This window comes from Nannospalax galili, unplaced genomic scaffold, assembly GCF_000622305.1.
Source record: "Nannospalax galili isolate Female #2095 unplaced genomic scaffold, S.galili_v1.0 scaffold933, whole genome shotgun sequence".
Classification (NCBI taxonomy): domain Eukaryota; kingdom Metazoa; phylum Chordata; class Mammalia; order Rodentia; family Spalacidae; genus Nannospalax; species Nannospalax galili.
The window spans coordinates 556,877-579,441 of NW_008333281.1; the positions used below are offsets into that span (position 1 = coordinate 556,877).

The window sequence follows — 22,565 nt, forward strand, 5'->3', positions numbered from 1 at the left end:
GGATGCAATCGGGCCTTGGGCCTGGAACCTCGGGCACGGGCTGGCTACCAGCCCTGAGTCAGGGGAGGGCTTGGCATCCTGAACCTCCCTGGAGCCAGGGGAGCACCTGCCTGAGCAGCCATGAAAGCCCTCCAAGAATCACACAGCCACGCCCCAGGCTGGCAACGCCAACCCAAGAACACAAGTGACGGCTCCCATCTACCAAACCACATGAGAAAGCCAACGCAGCCCTGTGTGAATCCACACCAGCCCGCAGCCATGGGTGGCACGAAGTCCCACCCTGGCCAGCTCTAGGGCAGAGCGCCCTCCTCAGGTCCCTCAACAGTCACACAGAGGGACCGAGTGCAGAAACAGCAAAACTGAGCACACACAGTGGGACATCACCCTCTTGCTCAGAGACACAGCACCTCAGAGGGGTGAAGCATGGCACTGTTCCTGGGGGCAGAGCAGCAGGGGCTCTGTGGGGCTGGCCTTGACCGGTTCTGACCAGCAGGCCTCAGTCCTCTATATACATCTATACTTTGATTTTTTTTTTTTAATTTTGTTATTTTTATGTGTACGCATGTATTGCCTGCATGTAGGAAAGTGCACCTGTGTCATGCAATGCCCACAGAGGTCAGAAGAGGCTGTTGGATCTCCTGGAACTGGAGTTATGGACAGTTGTTAGCTGCCATGTGGGTGCTGGGATTTGAACCCGGGTCTTCTGCAAGAACAGTGTTCTTAACTGCTAAGCCATCTCTCCTGCCCCCTATACTTTGATTTTTTAAAATTACCATTTTATAGCTGGGTGTGGTGGCACATTCCTTTAATCCTAGTGCTTGGGAGGCAGGTGGATCTCTGTGAGTTAGGCCAGCCTGATCTACATAGTGAATTTCAGGCCAGTTGGGGTTGCAAGGGAGACCCTGTCTCAAAGACAAAAAATTAAAAAATAGGGGCTGGAGAGATGGCTCAGCAGTTAAGGACACTGGCTGTTCTTGCAGAAGACCTGGGTTCGAATCCCAGCACCCACATGGCAGCTCGCAACTGTCTGTAACTCCAGTTCCAGGGGATCTGACAGCTTCTTCTGACCTCTGCGGGCATTGCACGACACGGGTGGACTTACCTACATGCAGGCAATACATATACATAAAATAAAAAATGAAATTACCATTTTATTCCGTTACTGTGTGTGTTCTGAGACAGGGTCTTACTATAGCCCAGGCTAGCCTGGAATCAGGTCCTTCCACCTGTCTGCTGTATCACAGGCGTATGCCACCACACCTGGCTAATTTTAAATAGGGACTGGGGGGGTCCCCCAAAACTGGAATTTCCTTGGCTTTGCCATGGCCCCTTCCAGGTGTCATACCTTAATTAGAGCCAATTCCCACTCAGTACAACACACACATATTAAGTGTTGTGTTTTGTTAGCATGTACTTGTATGCGTGGCATGTGTATGAAGAGGCAGAGCAACCTTGGGTCCGCTCCTCAGGAACAAACACTGTCTACCTTATTTCCAAGTTACATGCAGGTGTGTGTACAAATGCGTGCGGGTGGCTAGTGGCCAGAAGAGGGCACTGGAGCTCACGGAGCCAGAGTTACAGACAGTTGTGAGCCATACATTTGGGTGTTGGGGCCCAAACGGGTCTTAGGAGAGCAGTCAGTGCTGCGAACAGCCGGGCCATCCCTCTGGCCCTGCCTGCCACCCCTACCCAGGCTTTTTGAGACGGGGTCTCACTAGCCCTGCATGACCTGTAACTATACAGACCAGGCTGGCTTCAAACTCGGAGATCAACCTGCCTCTGCCCCTGGGTCCCCACCAGGGATGGGATTAAAAGTGCACAGCACACACTGCCCTACCTTATTGTAAGACAGCATCTTTCATTTCCGGCCAGGAGTTGTTAGGCTAGACACGTTGGCCAGGAAGCCCTAGGAGTCTATCTGCACACCTCTTTAGTGCTGGGATTGGGTATGTGAGACACCATGCTTGGCTTTCTCATGTGGTTTCTGAACTAGCTCCCTGTCTGTCCTGGAATTCCCGATAAAATCCTCCTGCCTCAGCCTTCTGAATCCAGGGATGACAGGCAGAACCACCATGCCAGGCTGACGGTGCTTCCCGGTGGCTCTCGGCACACCTGGTTTGCTGTCATCACCATCAATTTGAGAACATTTTTATAACCTCCAAAAGATGACACACACCCTCCGCCGTGTCTGCTCCACCCCCGGAAGCCACTGGCCATGTGTCCGAAGCTCTGCCTACCCTGGACCTGGCCTCTCCTGCTGCGTGGTCACCACAACCCCACCCATATCTCAAGGCTGCTGACCCTCCCTGGGGGGGAGGGGACGACTGGTGGCCCTCCTGAGCCTGCCCCGGGTGAGGAGGTACCCCAGGGCACCCAGCTTGGCCCGCTCTAGCCCACTCATCAGCGTGGGCAAGCCGGGGGACATGTGTAAGGCAGGATCTGAGCTGGCTGAGGGAGGATGAGGCTGGCCATGGACAATTAGTGGCCTAATCCCATCGGCGGCAGGAGGCCAGTGCTCACCAGCGAGAGCCTTGCGATCGATACCTCACAAGGCGCTGCCAATTAGTGAGGCTGGCGCCTGGCTCCCGGCCCTAAGCTCGCGCTGTGCTGCCGGAGCAGAGGGTTCGCCGTCACTGTAATTAACTGATGCTATTCTGCCAGCATTGGTCAGAGAGCCGGTGCCGGTCAGAGAGCTGGAACAAAGCTGCAGATGGCGACAGGCAGAGGGCATCTGCATCACCTTTGCCGACTGACCCTGCAGATCAGGCTGAGCCCTGTGGGCAGTGTGTGTGACTAACAGCTGAGACCCGAAGATGAGAGCTGCGGCAGCCCCAGCCGGCCATCAGGCATGCACTGGACCAGCCAGGCCTACAGCTGCTGAATGCCAACTGCATGCACTCTATTTTTTGATATGTGTGTTCTAATGTGTGTTTGCATGTGTGTGAAGACCCAAAGTTGATGATGGGGGTCTTTCTCAATCGCTCTCCATTTTACTCACTGGGCCTCTCACTGAACCTGGATCTCACCCCAGGGGTCCTCCCTGTCCCTGGGGTCATGGCTTCTTATGTGGATTCTGGAGCTCTGAACTCAGATCCTCACACTCAGCAGCAGGTACTTTACGCACTGAGGTAACTCCCTAGCATGCAACTGCATACCCTTAAGAGGGCACGCCCTCCCACCAGTCTGTGGATGGGAGGGTGTGGTCAGGTCCTCAGAGTCCCGGCCCAGCCAACAAGAGGCACAGAGGGAAGTGGACAGGGAAAGGCTGGAAGCCAGAGTCAAAATCCAGGGACGTTCACCCCTCCCCGCGTTGAGCACGGACACCAGCAAACAGACAGTGTCCAGACAAGGTCCTCATGAAGTCCAGCACCATCTGAGCCTCCTCACCACCCGCATTACAACAGGGCAGGGAAGCCCAGGAATCCCGTGCTGCCCTGTGGCTGCTTCTGTCCCAGAGTCAACCTTGACATAAGGCCTCCCAGGAAGTCTCTGTGGTGGGAGCTGTGCACAGCGACGCCAGGGTCACTGTAAGGATTCACAGCAGGGCCACTGCTACCCAGGCCTCTCGGGCCCACTGGGCCTGCAGCCTGCTCTGAGACGTCGCTGTGGGGAAGTGGACTCCCATCCACTCTAAATCTCAGGGGCTGTGCCCCTCCCCCGCAGCTGCACCCACTGCACCAGCCCTGGATGTCGCCAGCCAGAGAGGACTGAGGGATAGAAGTCAGGTTGTCACCAGACTCAGTTCAGCCTTCTTTCATTGAAATGCACACAGTGGGACATGGGAGAAAGTCCAACCAACACTAGGACCGACTGCTGCTGGTGGTGAGGGACACCCAGAAACAAGAACCAGGCAGGGAAGCCCTCTCAAGTCCCCACAGGCCCCTGTACAGCGGGGACAGCCAGGCCCACAGCAAGGAGCACTGTAGTCAGTGTCAGCCAGGACCCGCAGTGTGGGGAGAGGCAGCCAAGCAGAGTGGCCATATGCTGCGGCGGACGGGCCTCCCTTCCTGCCCTGCCAGCTGGTCTCCCTGGCATGGGATGGTCATGATTACATGTACCAGAGGCCAGGAGGCCCCAGAGGCCGGCAGCGAGAGAAAGGGGCTGTTGGGAGGTGCTGGAGTCCTGTACCTAGGGCCAGTCGGTAGTTAGGAAGTTGCTGGGGCTTGTGAGGAAGAAGGTTTCCAGGGCCCACCTGATGGGGAAGAGTGCCACTCTGGCTGATCCAGGAAGAACTGGGGGGTGGGTGGGAGGTTGGAACCAGCCAGGATCCCTTTGGGTTGGGCTCTGCCCCCACTGGGTGATGCCACCATTTTAGGGTGCCTAGGACAGATGAGAGGTGGGAACTGAGGGAAGGGCAGCAGCAGAGGGGCCGAGGGGAGGGGACGGGATGGCACTGAGCACCTGGGGGACTCTCTGATGCCATCTTGCCCTTCCCGGTCTCCCAAGCACTACCAGAAAAGGAGGCTCACGATGACGGGCCGTGCTGCTCACACCTGAGCCACAGACAGATGGGGTTCCAGACACCCGTGGAGCCGCCTTGGCCCTGCCAGCCACAGACTGACAGGCAAGCGGGCGTGCCAGGCAGCCCGTTTGTTTTGCTGTTTTCTTTGAAAGAAGCAGACTTCTGAGGAGACTCTTACGGGGTCCGTCACCTCCACCAGGCCCAAGCCATGGCAGACGCGCAGGCAGACGGGGGCCACCTGGACTCAACACCATAGTTGGTCTCTGGCCTCTGTGGGATCTAGGTTTCACCCCCGCCACCCCCAAGGTAACTGGATGCTCCCGGGCTACAAGGCCAGCCTGCCAGCAGCTCACAGCTCTGCGGACGTCTAATCAGAAGGACAGTGGCCTGCCCTCATCAGTGTCACCCTCCCTTTGCTGGTGGTAAAAGGGTGACCAGCCTGTGAATGATCTTTCTCCATGTGTGTCCTGGGACAGAACTCTGCAGACCTGGCTTCCAGCAGATCGGTGCAGATCAGTTCAGGTTGTGAGGGCTCCCGCTGCAGCCCCGCCCCCTCAGCAGACGGCACCAGGGCCCATGGGAACAAAGCAGATTGTCACACAGCTTGGGTCCTGCCTGGCAGTGCTCAGCTTCATCTCACACAGGTGGGGGCGGCGGTAGGGGCTCTGAGTTTCGCCCTCCATGGAGGCCGGGGTAGACCCAGGCTAGGGCAGGTTCCTAGGACTGCATGTGGGGCCAGGCTGCTGGCTTGAGGCAGTGTGAGTTCTCAGAGCTCCTCTAGAGCACCCAGGCCTTGTACTCGGGTGCTCAAGCCCGCAGGATGCTCTGGGGACCCCAGCCCCTCAAGGAAGTTGGGCAGAGGGCCAGAAGAGGTCAGGAGGCTGAGAGATGCAGACCCCTGCAGGTTAGCAGGATGCACAGGCCTGGCAAAGGGCCCGACACGAGCCTCCCGAACTGTATGGAATCTGTACAGAAGGGCCGCTGAGTGTGGAGGTGGGAGGGTGCCCAGTGCTGCTCCATGTGGAAGACTGTTCCCAGGTCCCCGCAACTGAGCACTGGGACTGTCCTGACACATGGGCAGAGCCTGAGCCTCTGGCAGCTTCAGGGAGGAACGGAGCAGTCAGGGTAGGACAGACCAGGGGAAGCCACAGCTCCTGTAGCTTTCCTGGACTAGCCCTGAGGAGGGAGCCAGGGGTCCAGCCTGGGATCAGACCTAAACCCCCACAGCACGAGGCTTCTCTCAGGACACAGTCCAGGCTGGGGGACTCCCTGTGTCCTCCTCCTCCTGGGAAGAGAGGGTGATAGGCATGGCATCCCTGAAGTCCGTGGGTCTATAGTCACCTAGGCCCGGTCAGGCCAGCAGCAGGAACCCACAACAACTGGCCAGGGTACCTCCCAGTCTCTGTCAGTTCAAGGAGCGAGGACCTCAAAGGGGAAACAGACAGTGGGGTACAGTGGTCAGGGGCAGTCGGAATGGGAGGTGGTGTGCAGGTGGCGGGAACACTGGAGGACACTGGAGAAGGGGGGGGGGGATCAGAGGCTGACTGACAGCATCAGATGCCACCAGAGACAATCCCTTCATCCTAAGAAAGAGAAGAGGCTCAGAGAAGTGAACCCTGCGGGGGCCACCCAGCAAGTGGGCAGAGGCAGGATGTGCACTGGACCTGACTGGCTGACTCCCCAGCATCCACCTGACCCGACAAACCTAGGCCTTGGAGTAGATTAAAGTGGTTAGGCTAGGACCTCCACCTGGACCAGCCCCGACTGTCTGAGCCTACAATGTCCTTGTGCGGCCTAGTGGGGACCAGGGAGGGGCTGGCTTCTCTTCCCTTCCCCTCTGCCTTTCTCTGGGGCAGAGCAAATGAGATGGTACTCCGATTGCTTTGTCTGAATTGAATTTTTAAACCGTACCCTCGAGACTCAAGGGAGAGACATTAGCCACAGGAGCTGAGGCCAGCACTGTCAGATGGCTAAAAATAACAGTGCTTCCAGGAGGGGTGGGTACGGGGTGAGGAGGGGGCACAGTGTTGGGGGGCACGGGGTGAGGAGGGGGCACGGAGCCAGGCCCCTACAGGGGTAACAGCCACAGTTCTGGAAGCCAACCTGCTCACGACCCACTGCCAGGGAGCCTCTTCCCCCCGGGACCACCGGCTTGAGACTGATTTCCTGCTCTCCAAGTCTACACAGTCTCAGGACAGGACTCTGGAATTGCTTATGACCAGCATCCAATCTTTAGACCCAGCTTCCTTCACTGGTAACAGAGACACCAAGGCCCCAGGGTTGGGCCCAGCTGGGATATGCGTCCCACCAGCTTCCCCAGACAGGCAGGGTAGGAAAGGCTGATGCCCTGAACGATGGGTCAAGGCTGGCACAGCAGGACGGGGATCCCAGGGTGACACTGTCAAAGCAAGCTAGTGCCAGAGGAGAACGAGGCTGCTAGATAATGGGGGGGGGGTGTCCTTGGGTGGGAGGACACAAAAGTTAGACTTCCAGAGGGAGGATGGCTACACACCTCTACAGAAAAACACTGACCGGGACCTGGACGTGGTAGTCCCAGCACTTCAGCACTTGGGAAGCAGAGGCAGGTGGATTTCTGTGAGTTTGAGGCCAGCCTGGTCTACATAAGTGAGTTCCAGGGCAGCTGGGGTTACATGGAGACCCTGTCTGAATAAGACCAAAAATACCCAAAACACTGACCAGGACTGGGTATGTGGCTCAAACTGGGTGGTGCACATCTATGATCACAGCATTAGGAGGTGCGAACAAGGGGACCAGAAATTGAAGGTCATTCTCAACTACCTAGGAAACTCAAGGCTAGCCTGGGCAAAATAAGATCTTATCTTTAAAAAAAAAAATTAGAAGTAAAAAGTCCGGATTCCCTGCACAACCCTGCTGGCTCACGCTGACCCCACCTACTGGCTTGTGGAGCAAAGGAGACCAGGAGTACCTGCTGAGGGTTCCAGGAAACCTACAGCTCCCTCCCCAGGAGGCAAATTAAGCTCCCACAAACCAGCAGCCAGTGGCTCTCAAACCCAGCCCTCTGCACCACACTGGTAGGTGCTGGGGCAAGGGAGCCTCTTCCCCCCTGGGACCACCGGCTTGAGACTGATTTCCTGCTCTCCAAGTCTATGCAGAAAGTTCCACACAGCTGCACAGCAGCAGGAGACAGGACACATCCCTCCTGCTGTGTGACCAAGGACTCGACACGACCTCTCTGAACCTCGGCTTCATTATCTGCACAACAGGACAACCCGGAAGGTCCGAGCTGGGAGGTCAGAGGAAATCTGGCCGGGCCCTGAGTGTGGCTAAGAGGCAGCAAAGAATGGTAAGGGTCTCAGAAACCAAGCGGGAACTAAAATGGGGGGGGGGGCTCAGCCTCACCTTAGCTTCTAGTGAGAGCCCGGGGCCCTGGCTGAGGATGCAGGAGGCTTGCCGGCAGCCCTCCTCCACTGGGCAAACAGAAAGGCCTGGGTTTGGTGCACTCTCCTGGTCTGAGGCCCTCCTTCCATTCCTCCTTCCCTCCCCTACAGTCAGACCTGAATGAGTGCTGGCACCGAGGCCCTCAGAAAAGGAGGGATCCTGGCCTACACAGCCAGGGTGAACTTCTTCTGCTCCAGTTTAGACCAGTGTAAGCAAAGAGCCAGCTCCTGTAGTATCCCTGGGCACTCTGGAACCCAGGACCCTGGGCCCCAAGTCGAAGGAATACCAGTTTGCACACCTTGGCCCCCTGCCTACAAACAGATCCAAAGGGCTCAAGAGTCCAGGCGCAAACGCATCTGTGCCCATTGGTAGCCCCTGACCGGCACTGATGGGACAGTCATTGTGGGGCCCAAGAACTGACCCAAAACCAGAGCCAAACAGAGCTTCCCTGTGTATCAACGGGAAGACTAAGCTCAGAAAGGACCGACATTTGCCCAACACCACACAGCATGTCAGTGTACCAGACGGCAGGCCTATCGCCCTCCGGGGGCACGAGCCCACACCACCACAGGAGCCACAAGATACCACTTGCACTGGAAGGTTGGATGCCCCAGACATCCCATGCCCTCTGCGACACAGGTGGGACAGGGTGGTAGCCTGGGCCGAGAGCGGACAAGAGGAGATCACGGAGAGTGAGGCAGGGACTTCAGCAGGGTACAGCCGGCCTCGGAATCCAACACCAGACCCTCGAACCCCCATGGCCAGCGAGTCTGTCTACCGGTGAGCCCCCCACAGCAGCCACTGAAGCTGAGGGAAGCAGGGAGAGAGGAAGGTACAGAGCAAAGCTGGCTGCAAACGGAGGGCTGGGCCCGGGGCGTGGGCAGGACGCGGCACGGCAAGTGCGCTGCGGGCTGTGCACGGCTGTTCCCTGGCCACGCGGCTGCCACTCCGGGGCATCCCACGAGCCGGCAGCCTCGGTGCCTCTTACCTCTGGGCTCCTCCGCCTGTTTGGCGAGCTTGCGCAGCGCAGCGGCAAAGCTGGAGGACGGCGCGGCCTGAGCCGACAGCGCGCTGCTGGTAGCCGGGCTACCACTGGGCACCAGGGCGCCATTGAGCGGTGAGGGGGTGAGGGGGTTGACGGTGGCGGTAGTCCTGGTCGTGGTGGAAAGCATCCCTAGTGAAGGGGACTTGGGCTCATGGCTCATGCCTGAAACAGGAAAAGAAGAAGCAGCGTCACCCAAAGAGGCAGAGCGCCCAGACCAGAGGCGTCGGCAGCATGCAGCGGAGACGGGGCGGGCGACAGCAGCACAGCCAGCGCTGGGACTCCGGCCCACGGTCCAGCCAGCCCCCCGAAACCCCAATGATACTGGACCAGCTATCTAGAGCGGGCCCAGGTCAGGCTAACAAACAGGACCCCACCCCCCAAAGCATCATCGGGGGACCACACCAGATCCAAGTATTAGGGAGTGAGGATAAGTCACAGGCTGCCCGTGGTGCCAGGGCAGGGCACGGGGCTGCGGTGACCTATGGCCAGATGACCTCGGTGGCAGCTGACAGCCACAGACCATGGGACCGAAACAGCACGGCACACCAGAGGCCTGCACAAAACTGTCCCCAATCACAGAGGAGGAATCTGAGAGCTCTATGTGGTCAGGGGCCCCAGAGGGGTCAGCACAGAACCGAGACCCAAACCAAGCAGGCCAGCTCTGGGTCTCACCCACCCCACACTCTCCTGATCAGGGGTTTCTGCCTGTGCCCAGGTAGAAGGGGTCAGGCAGAAACAGCCATCTGTAGCCCCTGCCCGCATCCTTCCATGGGCCCGAGGCCTCTATCTAGAGAGGCTGAAGATGAACAGTTGCCCTCAGAACCACTGAGTGACCTAGGTGCTTCTCTACCATTCACAGTCAAGGGTCAGAGCATGGGCAGCCTGGCCCTTCCCACGGGAAGAGATGCTGCTCAGGGCAGGCAGGGGACCACTGCATCTGGAGCCTCATGAGTGTCCATCTGAGGCCTTTCCTGGAAGGCAGAGCTCTGGTCACACAAATCAGTCCCACCTACTCTCTAGACGGCAAAAGCATGGAGATAGCAGGGCCAGAGTTTACCACCTGTACCTGTGGCTAGCAGCTCTGTTATCCCCACATTCCAGGGAGAGCAAATGGGGAAACTGAGGCCAGGTACTCTAAGGCTGACCCAAAGTTACAGCCTAACCAGTGTGGACCTCTGCTCCCATCACCTGTGGTCAAAAGGCGCTTGCACATGCCCACAACTGAACTCCATCAACTCCAGTGATTCAATTCACGCGTCTGTCCCTGAGTCCTGCACTTACCCCTTCAAGACACAAGTCCTCTGCTTCAGAGCAACTGGCTCTGACCTCACCTCTGACAAACATGACTCTGCAGTGACACTGCATGGTTTCTGTGGAGCAGGCATTGTAGGCCCATGCCCAGCTTGCCTTCCTGTCCCTGGGGCAGATGGGCAGCACTGGCCACAAGGCTAAGCGGGAGCTCCCAGACTCGGTGTCCCCAGCAGGGCAGTGAGCCAGTAGGTCTCATCGGCCGCTCTGAGCCAGACCCTGGTGGCTAAACCCTTGAAATCCTGACCAAGAGACTCTGGGGCATAAAGCTGATCGGACCCCCCAATGTGCCATGAACCTCAGTTGCTCCCAATTAGAGCCAAGACACGTCAACAAACTGCAAACAGACCTGAGCTTGGCCTCCACCAGCACCACACAGCTGTCCCTCATACAGCCTCACCCCAATGAGCCAGTGCCTCTCTACCAGTAAGGTGTCCTTGGGCCCATTTCACTGACAGGGAGCAGGCTCAGCATAAGGTTTGGTCAAAGTTGGGTTGGGATCACCCCAACACAGCACTATGCCCTGTGTGCCGCCAGCTGCTGCCCATCGGACCCTCGCTCCCAGTGACCAGTATTCGGGACAGGACCGCCCCGAGTCCCCTCCCTGGGCCCATGGCCACATCAGTGTCACCATCACGCTCCTGTGGGGATCCACCATCACGCTCCTGTGGGGATGCAGACAGGAACTCCACCACCAGAGAAAGACAAGCACCCACACTCCTGGCCACCAGCCTTTGCCCAGGGTGTGGGCCCTTCCTGACTCCTGGGGGCCCCCTAAAGTTCTGGGGGTGTCTGTGTGCTCCCAGCCTGGGAAGCTGCTGTGATGTCAGGTCACCTAAAATAGAATTCCAAACGAGCCGCTTCATTAAGAGAATCTAAAATTAGCACTGTTCCTCACATGCTCACGTGGGGTCGGTGGGAGAGGGGCGGGCTGGGGGCGGCTTCAAAGGACACATTGTCAAATTAATTTGAGGGGAGCTGAAAAGCCCCTCCAGCCTACTATGGACAGAGAGGGCCCCTCCCTCTCACGTCCAGCTGCTCTGTGCCCAGCATCCTGGGAAGACCCCCTCCCCAACAGGCGCAGGTACCAGTGTCCACAGGGTAGCAGGAAGGGGAGAGGCAGGCACGGGGCATCTGTTCTCCCTGCCCTCAGCAGGGCGGTATTTATTAACTTCTGTGCTCTAGGCCGTTGACTGAATCATGATCGGCTCGTGTGAATTCATTCTCCTAACAGCTGGGAATAAGCTCCATGGTACGAGGGCCTGTGATGGATGAGTCCGGGGGCTGGAGGCTCCTTGACATAGTACACACTCTCCAGGAAAATGAGCCCAGGGTCTAGGCCGCGTCCCTGCATCTACTTTACAGCCATGTGCTGCTCTACAAAGGTCTTATCCAGACACACACTCCTAATCCTGCTCTCTAGACCCATCCGGAGCTGAGCCTGGGGGTCCTCCTGGAAGTTGGGGATGTTGAGGATTGAACACCCACCTACAGTGCCCAACAAATGGCCTGGCTTACACAAGGTGACAGGGAGGCCGTGGGGCCACAGCACCTTCAGAACCTGCCTGCTGGGTGCACCCTGACTTGCCTCCCACCAAAACCGCTTCCTCCCTCTCCACACAGGCCTCTAGCACAGCCAAAGGCAGCATCAAGAAGCTTTGAAGCCCTGCGGAGGGCGAGCCTGAGTGGCAGTCAGCCTTGCAGGCAGGTGACACTGTCGTGGCACCTTGGCCACCTCGCTCTGACTCTGCACTGCGGACTACAGTGGGCTATGCAGGAGGGTCTCCACCACCTCCCTTGCCCTGCCTACGCCCAGCCTCCCTCCCTCCCATTGAGACCATAATTACCGTCCCTTTCATCCGGGCTCCTCCCGGCACCAGACCTCAGGCCTACGCCTTCAGCTCTGTAATTACCAGCTAATAGCTGAGATGAATTCTCTGGAAGCCCAGTTCAAGCGCCAATCCGCCCCTTCCCCCAGCAGCCCCCCACCTCAGGGTAATTACACCCGGGGAGACTGTGCCCAGCAGGGCTAAGCTCTCAGGCACAGTCTGCAACCGGATGCCCTAATTGTCCCCTCTCTGTCATTTTTCATTACCACAGACTGAAATGTTTGTGAAGAGATAGAGGCGGGCCGAGCCCAGGCTCAGAGCCTGCCTCCATGATCCCTGATGCCCAGAGGATGAAGCTTCTGCACCTCTAACAAGGCTGGGGTCACCCTGCTGCGGGAACCTGGCAGCCACAGCATGTGGGGTGTCATGTGATCCCCACACCCGGGCAGCTTCGTAATAAATTATTATGTGTGCTGCCACCGGCATGTTCAGAGCTCATGAAGGTGAGCCGGCTTCTCCCGGGACGGGGAGGCATATTGATGCTCACGGGGAGCACCCCCAGGGCTCCTGGGCACTGCCCACCCCCACTCCAAAGCCAGTTCCCCCTGGACCCCAAGCACAGAGCAGGAAGCCAAGCAGATGGTGGTTCCTGACCTACGACCAAAAAAGCAGATAAAGTGGGGGTGCCTTGGTATGATGGAAATGCCCCCCAACCCACCTAGGGGTCAAGGCACAGCAAGGCAACCAGGCAGAAGGGCAGGACAGGAGTTGCCCACCCAGGCCCTGCTGACAAGGGCAGATTTAGCTCCTGGATAACCCTGGGGGTCCCAGCAGCCCCAACAGGGCAGCAAATGGAACACACCTTAGGTTTACGCTCAGCCCTTCCATGCCCATCACCAAGTGAGGGACCTGCTGTGCTGGTGCTCTGTGAAAGAACTTGGGGTACATGGAGAAAGAAGAGCTCCATACATGGGTGGATCAGGAAACCAGGTTAACCACAAAGTGGACCTAACTAAAGAACAAAGCCAGGGGGTGCTACATAGCCCAGCCCCCATGCCAGCTACTCCAAAGGCTAGGGCACGAAGATCACGGGTTCAGTGCTTGCCTGGTGTACAGACCGGGTTCAAGGCCAGCCTAGGCAACTTAGTGGGATCTTAAAAATACAAAGTAAAAAGAGGGCTGGGGATGCTGAGCGGTACAGCACTTGCTTAGAGACCCTGCATGCAAATCCAACATGGACACCAAGGGAGAGGGACAGGGCTCTGTGGCCACAGGTGGAAGGTGATGGGCTTGGCCAGTGTGGGACCAGCAAAGGCTTCCTAGGAGTCACCCAGGACTGAGGTTCAAAGCCACAGACCAGGAGACCTGGAGGTCCCCCAGCAGCAGCTGAGACAGACATCAGGCAGTAGATGGCATGGACATTCTAAGTGGCCGTTGCCTCGCAGAAAAGCCTGGTATGGGCAGATAAAGGGCTGCAGAACCACCCCAAACCCGCAGAGCCTCAGGGTCCTGAGGCTGGAGGCTGGCAACCAGGGCTGTGGCACCCAGCACTATCCCTAGTTACCAGTAGCAACAGGTGCTGCTCGTTGGAAGCGGGTGTTTGCATACAACCACTTAACAGTAGGTAATGTCACAGCAGATCCTACCCCAAGCAAACTGAACAAGCCAGACAAACTGCCAGTTACACGGCTTAGCAGTCAGAGCCATCTTGTCCTTCCATCAGCATCACCCCCACCCCCCAACAGCTACTGTGTCCAGCTCAGGCTGCCTCCTGGAAATGGAGGAGGCACTAGCCATCCACCAGGTCAAACACTGCCTTTCTAGCCATCTGTCTCCCCAGCCCAGTTACCAGGGTGGGTAAGGGGAGGCGGGAGGAGAGTCACACCTTACCTAGACTTGGAGGCTGTTACCTCTGTCCGGTACCACCCAACCTACAGGAGAGGATCCTGCCAACGGCCCCAGTAGGAGTCAGATGGCCATCTGGGGTGCCCACCACATGCCATGTCTGTGTTACAGAGGGATCAAGGTCAGACACACAGCCAGGGAGGTAGGGAACATTGCCCTGGAGCAGATGATGGACAGCACAGTGAGCCCCATGTGGTCTGTGGCACCCGAGCTAACCAGGCCACCCTTGGGCCTCCCTGGTCACAAAGAGCCCTTTTAGCACACACGGCTGGCCTCTTCTCCAAGTCCCGAAGAGAGACACCCTAGCTGCCTGGGACAAGGCCATGTGGCCTCCAAGTTTCCATGGGACAGAGTCCAAGGGCCAGTGGGGTCAAGGCTGGGCCCTGGTGAGTGGATCACACCTGATTGGGGGGGGGGGTGCTCCAGAGGCCACTGAGCAGTTTGTAAACTCCCGCCCTCTGGGACCCAGGGGAGTTAAGTTAGATGGAGACAGAGATCACAACATAAAGTTTCTCCCACAGGACACACACCAGCCACCTAGCAACTGGTGCCAGAAGGTGACCAGAGCAGGCTGTGACTGGTCACAGCCTGAACTTTCAAAGTGGGTCTGAGGACAGCAAAGCCTGGCCAGGCTGCTCACATCGAGCTGGGAGTTGCATGGTACACACTGTGGATGAGTGGTCTGCACAGGGGACCTTCGGTTCTCAGCTCTGGTCAGCTATCGCATCCAGCACAGGCTGGGGCTACAAACTGGTGTGCTGGGGGCCCATGAGGAATGTTGGGACACTGGCTGGAAACCGGCTGGCTCATGCTACAGGGGTGTTGTGTGTAAAAGACAAGACTCTGGCTCTGGGGGCCTCTTACATGGTGGCCTGTGTTTGGTCATGTTGTGATGTGAGGGTTCATAGGCAACATCTTAAGACAGGATTCAAGTCAAAATGAAGACTCGATTTCTTTCAAGCTTCCGAAGCCACGAAACCACTAATCCCTGGAGTCAGGTGTCCTGGAGCCTGTCCCTAGGTCTTACGCAGCCAGACTCCCTGACCCTGACCTCACAAGTGGCCTGGGCAGTACAGAGCCTGAGAGATAGGGCCACAGCCAGGACCCCCAGACCCAACATGAAGGTGTGAGGGAGGTCCACCCAGGAGGGCTGTGATTCTGAGATTCTAGTTTATCAAGCCAAAAACCAACTACCCTTTGATCAAGACAGACTCCAGCAGTCTTTGGAAGAGCTGCCCGAGCTGCCCGGGGGAAATAGGTCACCTCCCCCAGGTGCAACAGTGTTCCATCAATCACCGAGCAGCCAAACACCTAGGCCCAAATCACCCTGGAAATCTCAGTACACACTACCCTCCAAAATTCTGAGAGCCTCTGGCAAAGTGGGTGTGGCACGGTTTGAATGAGACTGTCCCCTAGAGGCTCAAGTGTTTGAAGCCCTGGTCTGTTGTCCCTGTTTGGGGAAGGTCGCAGAACTTTTGGGGCGCATGGCCTTGCTGAAGGAACATGTCACTGGGGGTGGGCTTCTTGCCCCACTTCCAATCAGCCTCTCTCTGCTCCGGATGCCTCCTGCCGTGCCTCCCCGCCATGACAGACACTCCCTCTGGAATGGTAAGCCCAATAAACTCTTCCTTCTATAGGTTGCCTTGGTCCTGGTCTTTCATCACAGCAACAGAAAAGTAACTAATACAGGAGCTGAGCCCAGACTGGCCCTGCCCTCCAGGACCCAGAAAAGCAGTCCAGCCTACCAGGGATTCTGACAAGGGGAGCCATCACTCACGGCCAAGGCCAGCGGCTGAGCTGAGCATAAGACCGACTTCCTCCCATCCACCAGTCACCCCAAGGGTGGACTGTCAGGGATGTGGTAAGAGCCTCTCAGCAAACCAAGGGCCAGGACCGGCCTCGCGCCGTTTCCAGGTGGCGGTCCAGGCTGCATAGTCCTGACCTGAAGCGTATGGATTAGCAGCTCTGAAGTGTCTGCCCAGTCACAATAAGGCATCTTGGGGGAGCGACCCAAGTCTTTTATTTATGAATGTATTTATGTATGTACACGCACATGTGTGTGCAGTACCCTCAGAGGCTAGGACATCAGATCCCCTGGAGCTGAAGTGACAGGAAGTTGTGGGTGCTGAGAACCGAACCCTGTCCCTCTGCAAAAGCAGCACACGCTCTTAACCAGGAGCCATGTCCAGCCCAGCTTGAAGTGGCTTTATATGGTGATTAACTTTGCAATGCTGGGAATGGAACTTGGAGCCCATCACCGAGCCCCAGCTCTAGCCCTGTACAGTACTTTTAATAATCTGAGGTATAAAACGGTTTCATGATGTAGAATTTTCTACTGTGGTACCATGTTAGTGCTTAAAATCACTGCCGATTTTGGGTTCTTAGGGTTTTCATATTAAGGCTGTTTAATCTGTCTTAGGGACTTAAGACTCACCTTGATGTTCCCTTCTCGAACCTACTGAACACAGGAGTCCAACTTGGGCACAGCCATGCTGGTCGAGTGCCAGGTATACACCTGGATGTCATAAAACCTCCAGTCAACTTCTTGGAATCCTGTAGCCCACTTCCCCAAATCCCCTAGCCTACTCCATGGCTTTTAGCTGGAGACACCCTGGCACCGATATTAAAGCCAAATAGAAGGTGGATAGTGATTATGAGCACTGGCTGCTCTTGCAGATGCACCAGAACATGGGTTCAGTTCCCAAAACCCACATGGAGTCTCATAACCACCTTCCAAGGGGAGCTGACACCGCAAACACACATACATGTAAGTAAAACACTTTTAGTTTTTTTCAGATAGCTGTTCCCTGTAGCCCCAGCTGGTCTGGAATTCACTACATAGACCCAGCTGGGCTTGATCTCAGAGATCTACCTGCCTCTGCCTCCTGAGGGCTGAGATTAAAGGAGTGCCCCACTACACCTGACTAAAATATATTTTTTTAAACGAATAAATGTCGGGTCTTTAATCCCAGCACTTGGGAGGCAGAGGCAGGAGATCTCTGTGAGACTAAGGCCAGACTGGTCTACATAGTAAGTTCCAGGCCAGCTGGAGCTGCAGGGAGACTATGTCTCAAAAAGACAAAAAATAAAAATAAATAGAAGGTCCCCGACCTACACTAGGGCCACAGTCAAGATGCACAGTAAGTAGAAAATATCAAGACTCCAAAATAAACTGCTGCCTCCAGCTCGCTGAACATCACCGTAGCCTACAGGGGTCACATGGCTTTCCCTTGCAATCAATCATACAGGTGACTGTGGCCAGCAGCCGCTGCCCAGCACCCAGAGAGAAGGCCACCGCAAACAGTGCTGACCCAGGGAAGGCGATGAGCAAGGCGTAGTGGCATACAGCTGTTATCCCGGCACAAAGATCAGAATTCAAGACCATCCCTTGCAATACAGTCAGTTCGAGGTCAGCCTGGGCTCCACAGTGTCCTCTCTCAAAGCAAACAAAAATATGAAAGCAAGACGGAGCTGGTGATAAGAGTTCAGTGGCAGATGTTTAAGACAGGCACAAGGCCCTGGTTTCCATCCCCAACACTAAAAAAAAAACACGAGAAAAAGAAAACAATGTTGAGTCGCAGTCTCTACTCGGTGAGCTCTGCTTCTTTCAGTGACCAAGTTCAAAGACTGTAAGTCGAGCCGTCATCAGAAGGCAAGAACCTCTCTGTACAGCACCTTGAACTTGGTGGGTCACAAGCAGCTCAGTGAAACCTTAGCTGTTTCAACTTGGAATGTAGCTCTTTAGTTAAGGTGCTTCCCATGCATAAATGACCAGGTCTGCAGCCCCAGAACCGAAGAATGATTACTACCTCCCAGCGTACACAGTTGGGCAAGCCAGACACACCAAGGGGGAAGCAGCTGGAAAGGACTGTGTTCAGAGGGAGCGGCCTGGGCGTCACTGGGACTGAGAACTATCACGGCATACGCCTGCCCAACCCAGACGCCAGCGGTCACTAGCAACACGCAGGGTGTCAGTACACGGGTCCCTGGTCGCTCAGCTGCTGGCACTGCACGGGCACTGAAGGACAGATGCTTGGACCACTTTCTCACCCCAGGAATGGGGCAGCCAGCCTCACCCGTGGAGCAGGTGGCCGAAGACGGGTACAGGGCAGTTAGCATACCATGTGACCTCGAATCTCAGGACCTGGGGGAGCACCCACCACTACCAGATCCTCATGTACTTAAGAACATGGGGAACATACCACTTACCAAATGCAAGAGAAAGCTGATAAACACACTCAAAGGGGCTGGAGAGATGACTCAGTGGTTATGAACACCAGCTGCTCTTGCAGAGGACCCAGGTTCAGTTCCCAGCACCCACATGGCAGCTAACATCTATCCCTAACTCCAGTTCCAGGGGATCCGACACCCTCCCCTGGCCTCTGCAGACACCAGGCATGCATGTGGTACACCTTCCATACATATAGGCAAAACACTCAGACACATAAAAGTAAAATCTTAACAAAAAGCACACGCACACACTGGAACTGGGTTGAATGGGAAGAATCCACTCCTGTTCAAAGTGTTTCAACAGGGCCTTTGTTTCCTACCAGCCAGCAACTTGTCCCTTGAGGAAACCTGGAGTGGGGACAGGACGGAACTTGGGAATCTGGCTTGTCTCCTCCTGATGCCTAGCATATGGGCCCTCGTCCCATGTCTGACCACAAGGCCAGGAGGCCTGGCCAAGGAGACCAGAGGCCTTCTGCCTGGAAGTCCCAGGTTCTCCCCGTAGTTGAGCTACCCACTTTGCCCTGGGAAGACACCTGCCCAAAATGGGTGTCAGGATGTTACCCATGCCTGGGCCCCAACCCCCAGGAGGTAGAAACCTGGGGTTGGTTGTAAGGAGACCCGAAGGCTGCCCCTGCGGCCTCAGCCTGCCCACACTTGTGAAGCCTGTTGTCCTCCGCACAACACACAGGTTCTCCTTCCGGATGGCTTAAACCACCCAGCATCAATATGGCTCCGACCGAAAGCACACAGATCGATTCCTTTCACTACTGCCTGCCCGCAGCCCTGCCATCTGAACACAGAAAGGCAAAGTCAGACCAACAGCCCTCAAGGGTTACAAGTGAGAGAGCATGTGCACACAGGCACCCCGGCTGGTTTCTAGACCCTGAGCGGCTCCAGATAGAGGGGGCACTCTAGACCGGGTGGGGTGACCCCACGCCGCACAAGGCTGATTCACATCCCCAGCCTCTGGACAGCAGTGGCAGGAAAGTAGAGCAGCCCCATCCTACACACTCCAGGAGTGCCTGGGTTTGATGAATCCCAGGGATATCGCTGCCCTTGACGGGACTTGGAGGTGCCAGGTGCCGCATGAACACGCCATAATAAGCACTTTGCCTGCCCAAGGACACAGGAGATCACTAGTGTCCAGTGCTAAGGCCCCAGGCCACACAGGCTTCTCCAATTCAGGGCAGCCAGCTGACCACTACTGCCTCAAGCTGTGTTTAGTCCTTCACCTGCTTCTGCCCACTGGGGGAAGGAGCACATGCATCACTGCACAGGACCTCTGCGAGCCTGGCTTACATACCCAGCCTCTGACTTTCCTGCATACAACTCCGAGTCCCCACTGAACACAAGGGTTAGAATGAGACCCAGAGACATCAGGGCCTGGAGCAGAACCTCCCCATCCATTGTCTCCTCCAGTCAGGAAGAAGGTGCCCAGCCCAGGGAGCCATCTGTAAGGAGTCAAGCTTCCCTGAGCCTGGAAACAGGAAGTCTGGCTTCCCCTGGGGCTTAGACTATCATCCCTAGAACTTCTAGCAAGAAGTCCCAGGGTGGGGGTGGGGGAAAGAAGTGTATCAAAGCCAAGCCTGGTGGGCAGGAGGATTAAAAGTTCAAGACTAGCTAGGCACACGCCTCTAATCCCAGTCCTCTGGAGGCAGAGGCAGGCAGACCTCTGTTGAGTTCAAGGCCAGATTGGTCTATATAGTGAGTTCCAGGTCAGCTGGGGCTGCAGGGAGACCCTGTCTCAAAAAGACAAAAAATAAAAAATAAATAAATAAAGCTTGAGGCCAGCTTGGATACATGTGACCCTGTCTCAAAGCACCAGAGACTGAGATCAGCCTGAGCTGCACTATAGGACCCTTGAGGAAAAAATTAATTAGGCCAGGGGGTGTGGTGCACATCTTTAATCCCTGCACCCAAAAGGCAAAGTCTGTGAGTTCTAGGCTAGCCTGGTCTACATAGTGAGTTCTAGGCCATCCAGAGCTACATAGTGAGAGCCCATCTTAGGGGGAAAAAAATAAAATAAAATAGATGCCCAGGTCCCACCCCAGAGATGGGGACTTAGTTCAACAGAGACATGGCTTGGCCACAGGGCTTTTTCTAGACCAGAGGACAGCCCTATGCTGGAGGCCCCTTCTTTCCACAATCCCACTCTCCAGTTTAAAATGATTGGTCCCTCCTCCCAGAATCGCAAAGCTCACTAGGTCCTCCTTAAGGCCTCCTGCTCAGCCCCATGCCCTCTCACAGCTGGTGGTGACTCAGAGTGGACCCTCTGGCCCTCAAGCTTGTCCCATTATCTAGGACCCTTCCTTCAGGTCTGGCCTCAGTCCCAGCCTCCCCAAAGCTGGGGCTCTCAACTCCCCCAGCCCCAGAAAGGTGGGCACAGGGCAGGGCGACAGGGACACCAGGAAGGGAGGGGAGGGGCAGGTGCCATCTGGAGCCGGCCAGGCCCGGGGACAACTTGTGCAAAGACAGGGCCTTGACAGACCAGGGACAACTTGAATGGCTTTGCCTGGCTGGGGAGGAGGGTGTGCATGAGGCTGGGAGGCCAGTGGGAGGCCAAGCTGCAGAAGCCAGATTAAAAGGCCCCCGAGCGAGCGTTCTGGCAGCCACCCCAAGGGCTGCTTTTGGACGCGCTCCCGTTTCACGTGTCTGTACACCTCCCAGGAGCAAGCGCATGGCTGGGTTCAGAGGAGGCGCTCGATAAATTCTCACTGACAGGAACTCTCAGAAACGTCACCTCCCAGGCTGTGGCCCAGGCCTGGGGGGAGAAAGGCCAGCGTGGAGAAGTGAAGCACCTGGCTGGGTGACGGAGATCTAAGACTCCATGGGGGCAGAAATTAAAGCGAGTCGGCGGGTCTGCCTGGGCTGAAATGTCACCTCAAACACGGATCTCTGCAGGTCAAACATGCTCTCTCGGAGAGCTAGAGAGAGAGGGAGGAAGGGAGGGAGGGAAGGAGGCGGGCAGAGGGCTGGGGCTGTTGCCACAACACAGGTAATTAACACACTCCCCCTAGAGGGCTCCCATCCAACTCCACCAGGCTTTGGACTTCGAGTAACCCAGGCTGGGGATTCCAAGCCTTCAAATGGGACCAGGAAAAACCGGCCTTGCTTGCTCCCCATGGCCCTGGAGTTCCTGGGGGCAAGGGAAAAAAACAAGGTGGCAGCCGGCTCTGACTCACCTGCGTCTTTTAGAAGGGGAGGAGACCAGCAGTCCTCCCCCGGCAAGAGGCTGAGGCTGGTCCTTCACAGCAGGGGGATAGACCACACCTGCCTGTAAGGTCAAGGGCAGCTGGGCAGGGCTTAGGGCTCTGGGAGGTGCAGGGCTCTGGGCAGCCACAAAGTGGCGCTGTTGCAAGCTGTGCCCTCCTTTCCCTGGCCAGAGATGCCAAGCCCAGAGGCGGGAGCAGTTTTCAAACCACAGTCCTCCTGGGTCTGCAGTGCCCAACTTCCTCCTGAGACAGGGAAGTTACTAGGAGCCAGAGGCCGGGTTGCCTGCCACAGGGACAGCTTTGCCAAGGCCACTGGAGGCTTTCAAAGGCTCAGGTTTTTCAGCCAGCCTCTCTGCCACCCCACCCCCAGCCGCATGTCAGAACCACCTGGGGGCATCAGAAATGCCTCTGGCCTACCCAGAGGCCCAGCAAAGCCTGGTTCTTAGCAGTTTTAAAATGCTAACTTTAAGGGAACTACAACCTCCCTAGGATCCCAAAAGCCGTCCCCAACAGGTCAGGGCCTGCTCGCAGAGGGATGGCCTCTGGCCTTCCCGGTTCAGAGCTCTGCGCCTGGAGCCAGGACAGGCCTCCCACCTCCTTCCCAAGGCGGGGCTGACCCCTGGGTCTCCAGGCTGGCTGCTCACCAGCCCCACAACTAGCACCACCCCCAGGGCTCCGGGAAAGAAAGTCCCAAGTGTCAAAGCCCTGCCTGGTTCCAGCCCCACCCCACCCCCCTTCCCCTCCTGGCCTCCACTCTGCTCCAGCTGCCAGACCCAGTGACAAAAGCCAACCGTGTACCAAGCCATCAGGGCACCCCCCCGCAACTCCCAGGAGGTCAGGCGTGACCCTTGGCTGCTGGAAAGAGCTCTTGAGCAAACTGCCTCAGTGCTGCAAGGCCCGACGAGCCAGCCACCCCCGTTCCAGTCCACCCGGTGGGGCGTGACACCCAGCACAGCGCAGATGACACACGGCTGCCAGTCGGAGCCTGCGCCCCGGCCCCCCTCACCTGCGGCGGGGAGACAGGCTGAGTCAGACACAGCCTCAGGTTCCCCGCCTGCGGGTGGGGGCGGCTGTAAACACAAGGCTGAGCAACACTTAAAGTGCGCCAAGCTTAAGTAACACAGAGGGAGGCCCAGAGGAAGGCTGAGCGGGGG

At 56.9% G+C, this 22,565-nt stretch overlaps 1 protein-coding gene across 9 annotated transcripts in view; it reads right to left on the reverse strand.

Annotated features, from left to right (window-relative positions):
- The window catches only part of Gse1 (Gse1 coiled-coil protein), a 359,837-nt gene that overhangs the window by 21,843 nt on the left and 315,429 nt on the right, over window positions 1-22,565 (reverse strand). For 6 of the 9 annotated variants that reach the window (XM_017796859.2, XM_008827896.3, XM_029561018.1 and 3 more), the window contains one exon: window positions 8,871-9,089. The exons of the other annotated variants lie outside the window; for them this stretch is intronic. In XM_017796859.2, the coding sequence (XP_017652348.2) occupies window positions 8,871-9,089 (219 nt within the window). The remainder of the gene's footprint in view (window positions 1-8,870; window positions 9,090-22,565) is intronic. 9 annotated transcript variants of the gene reach the window in all.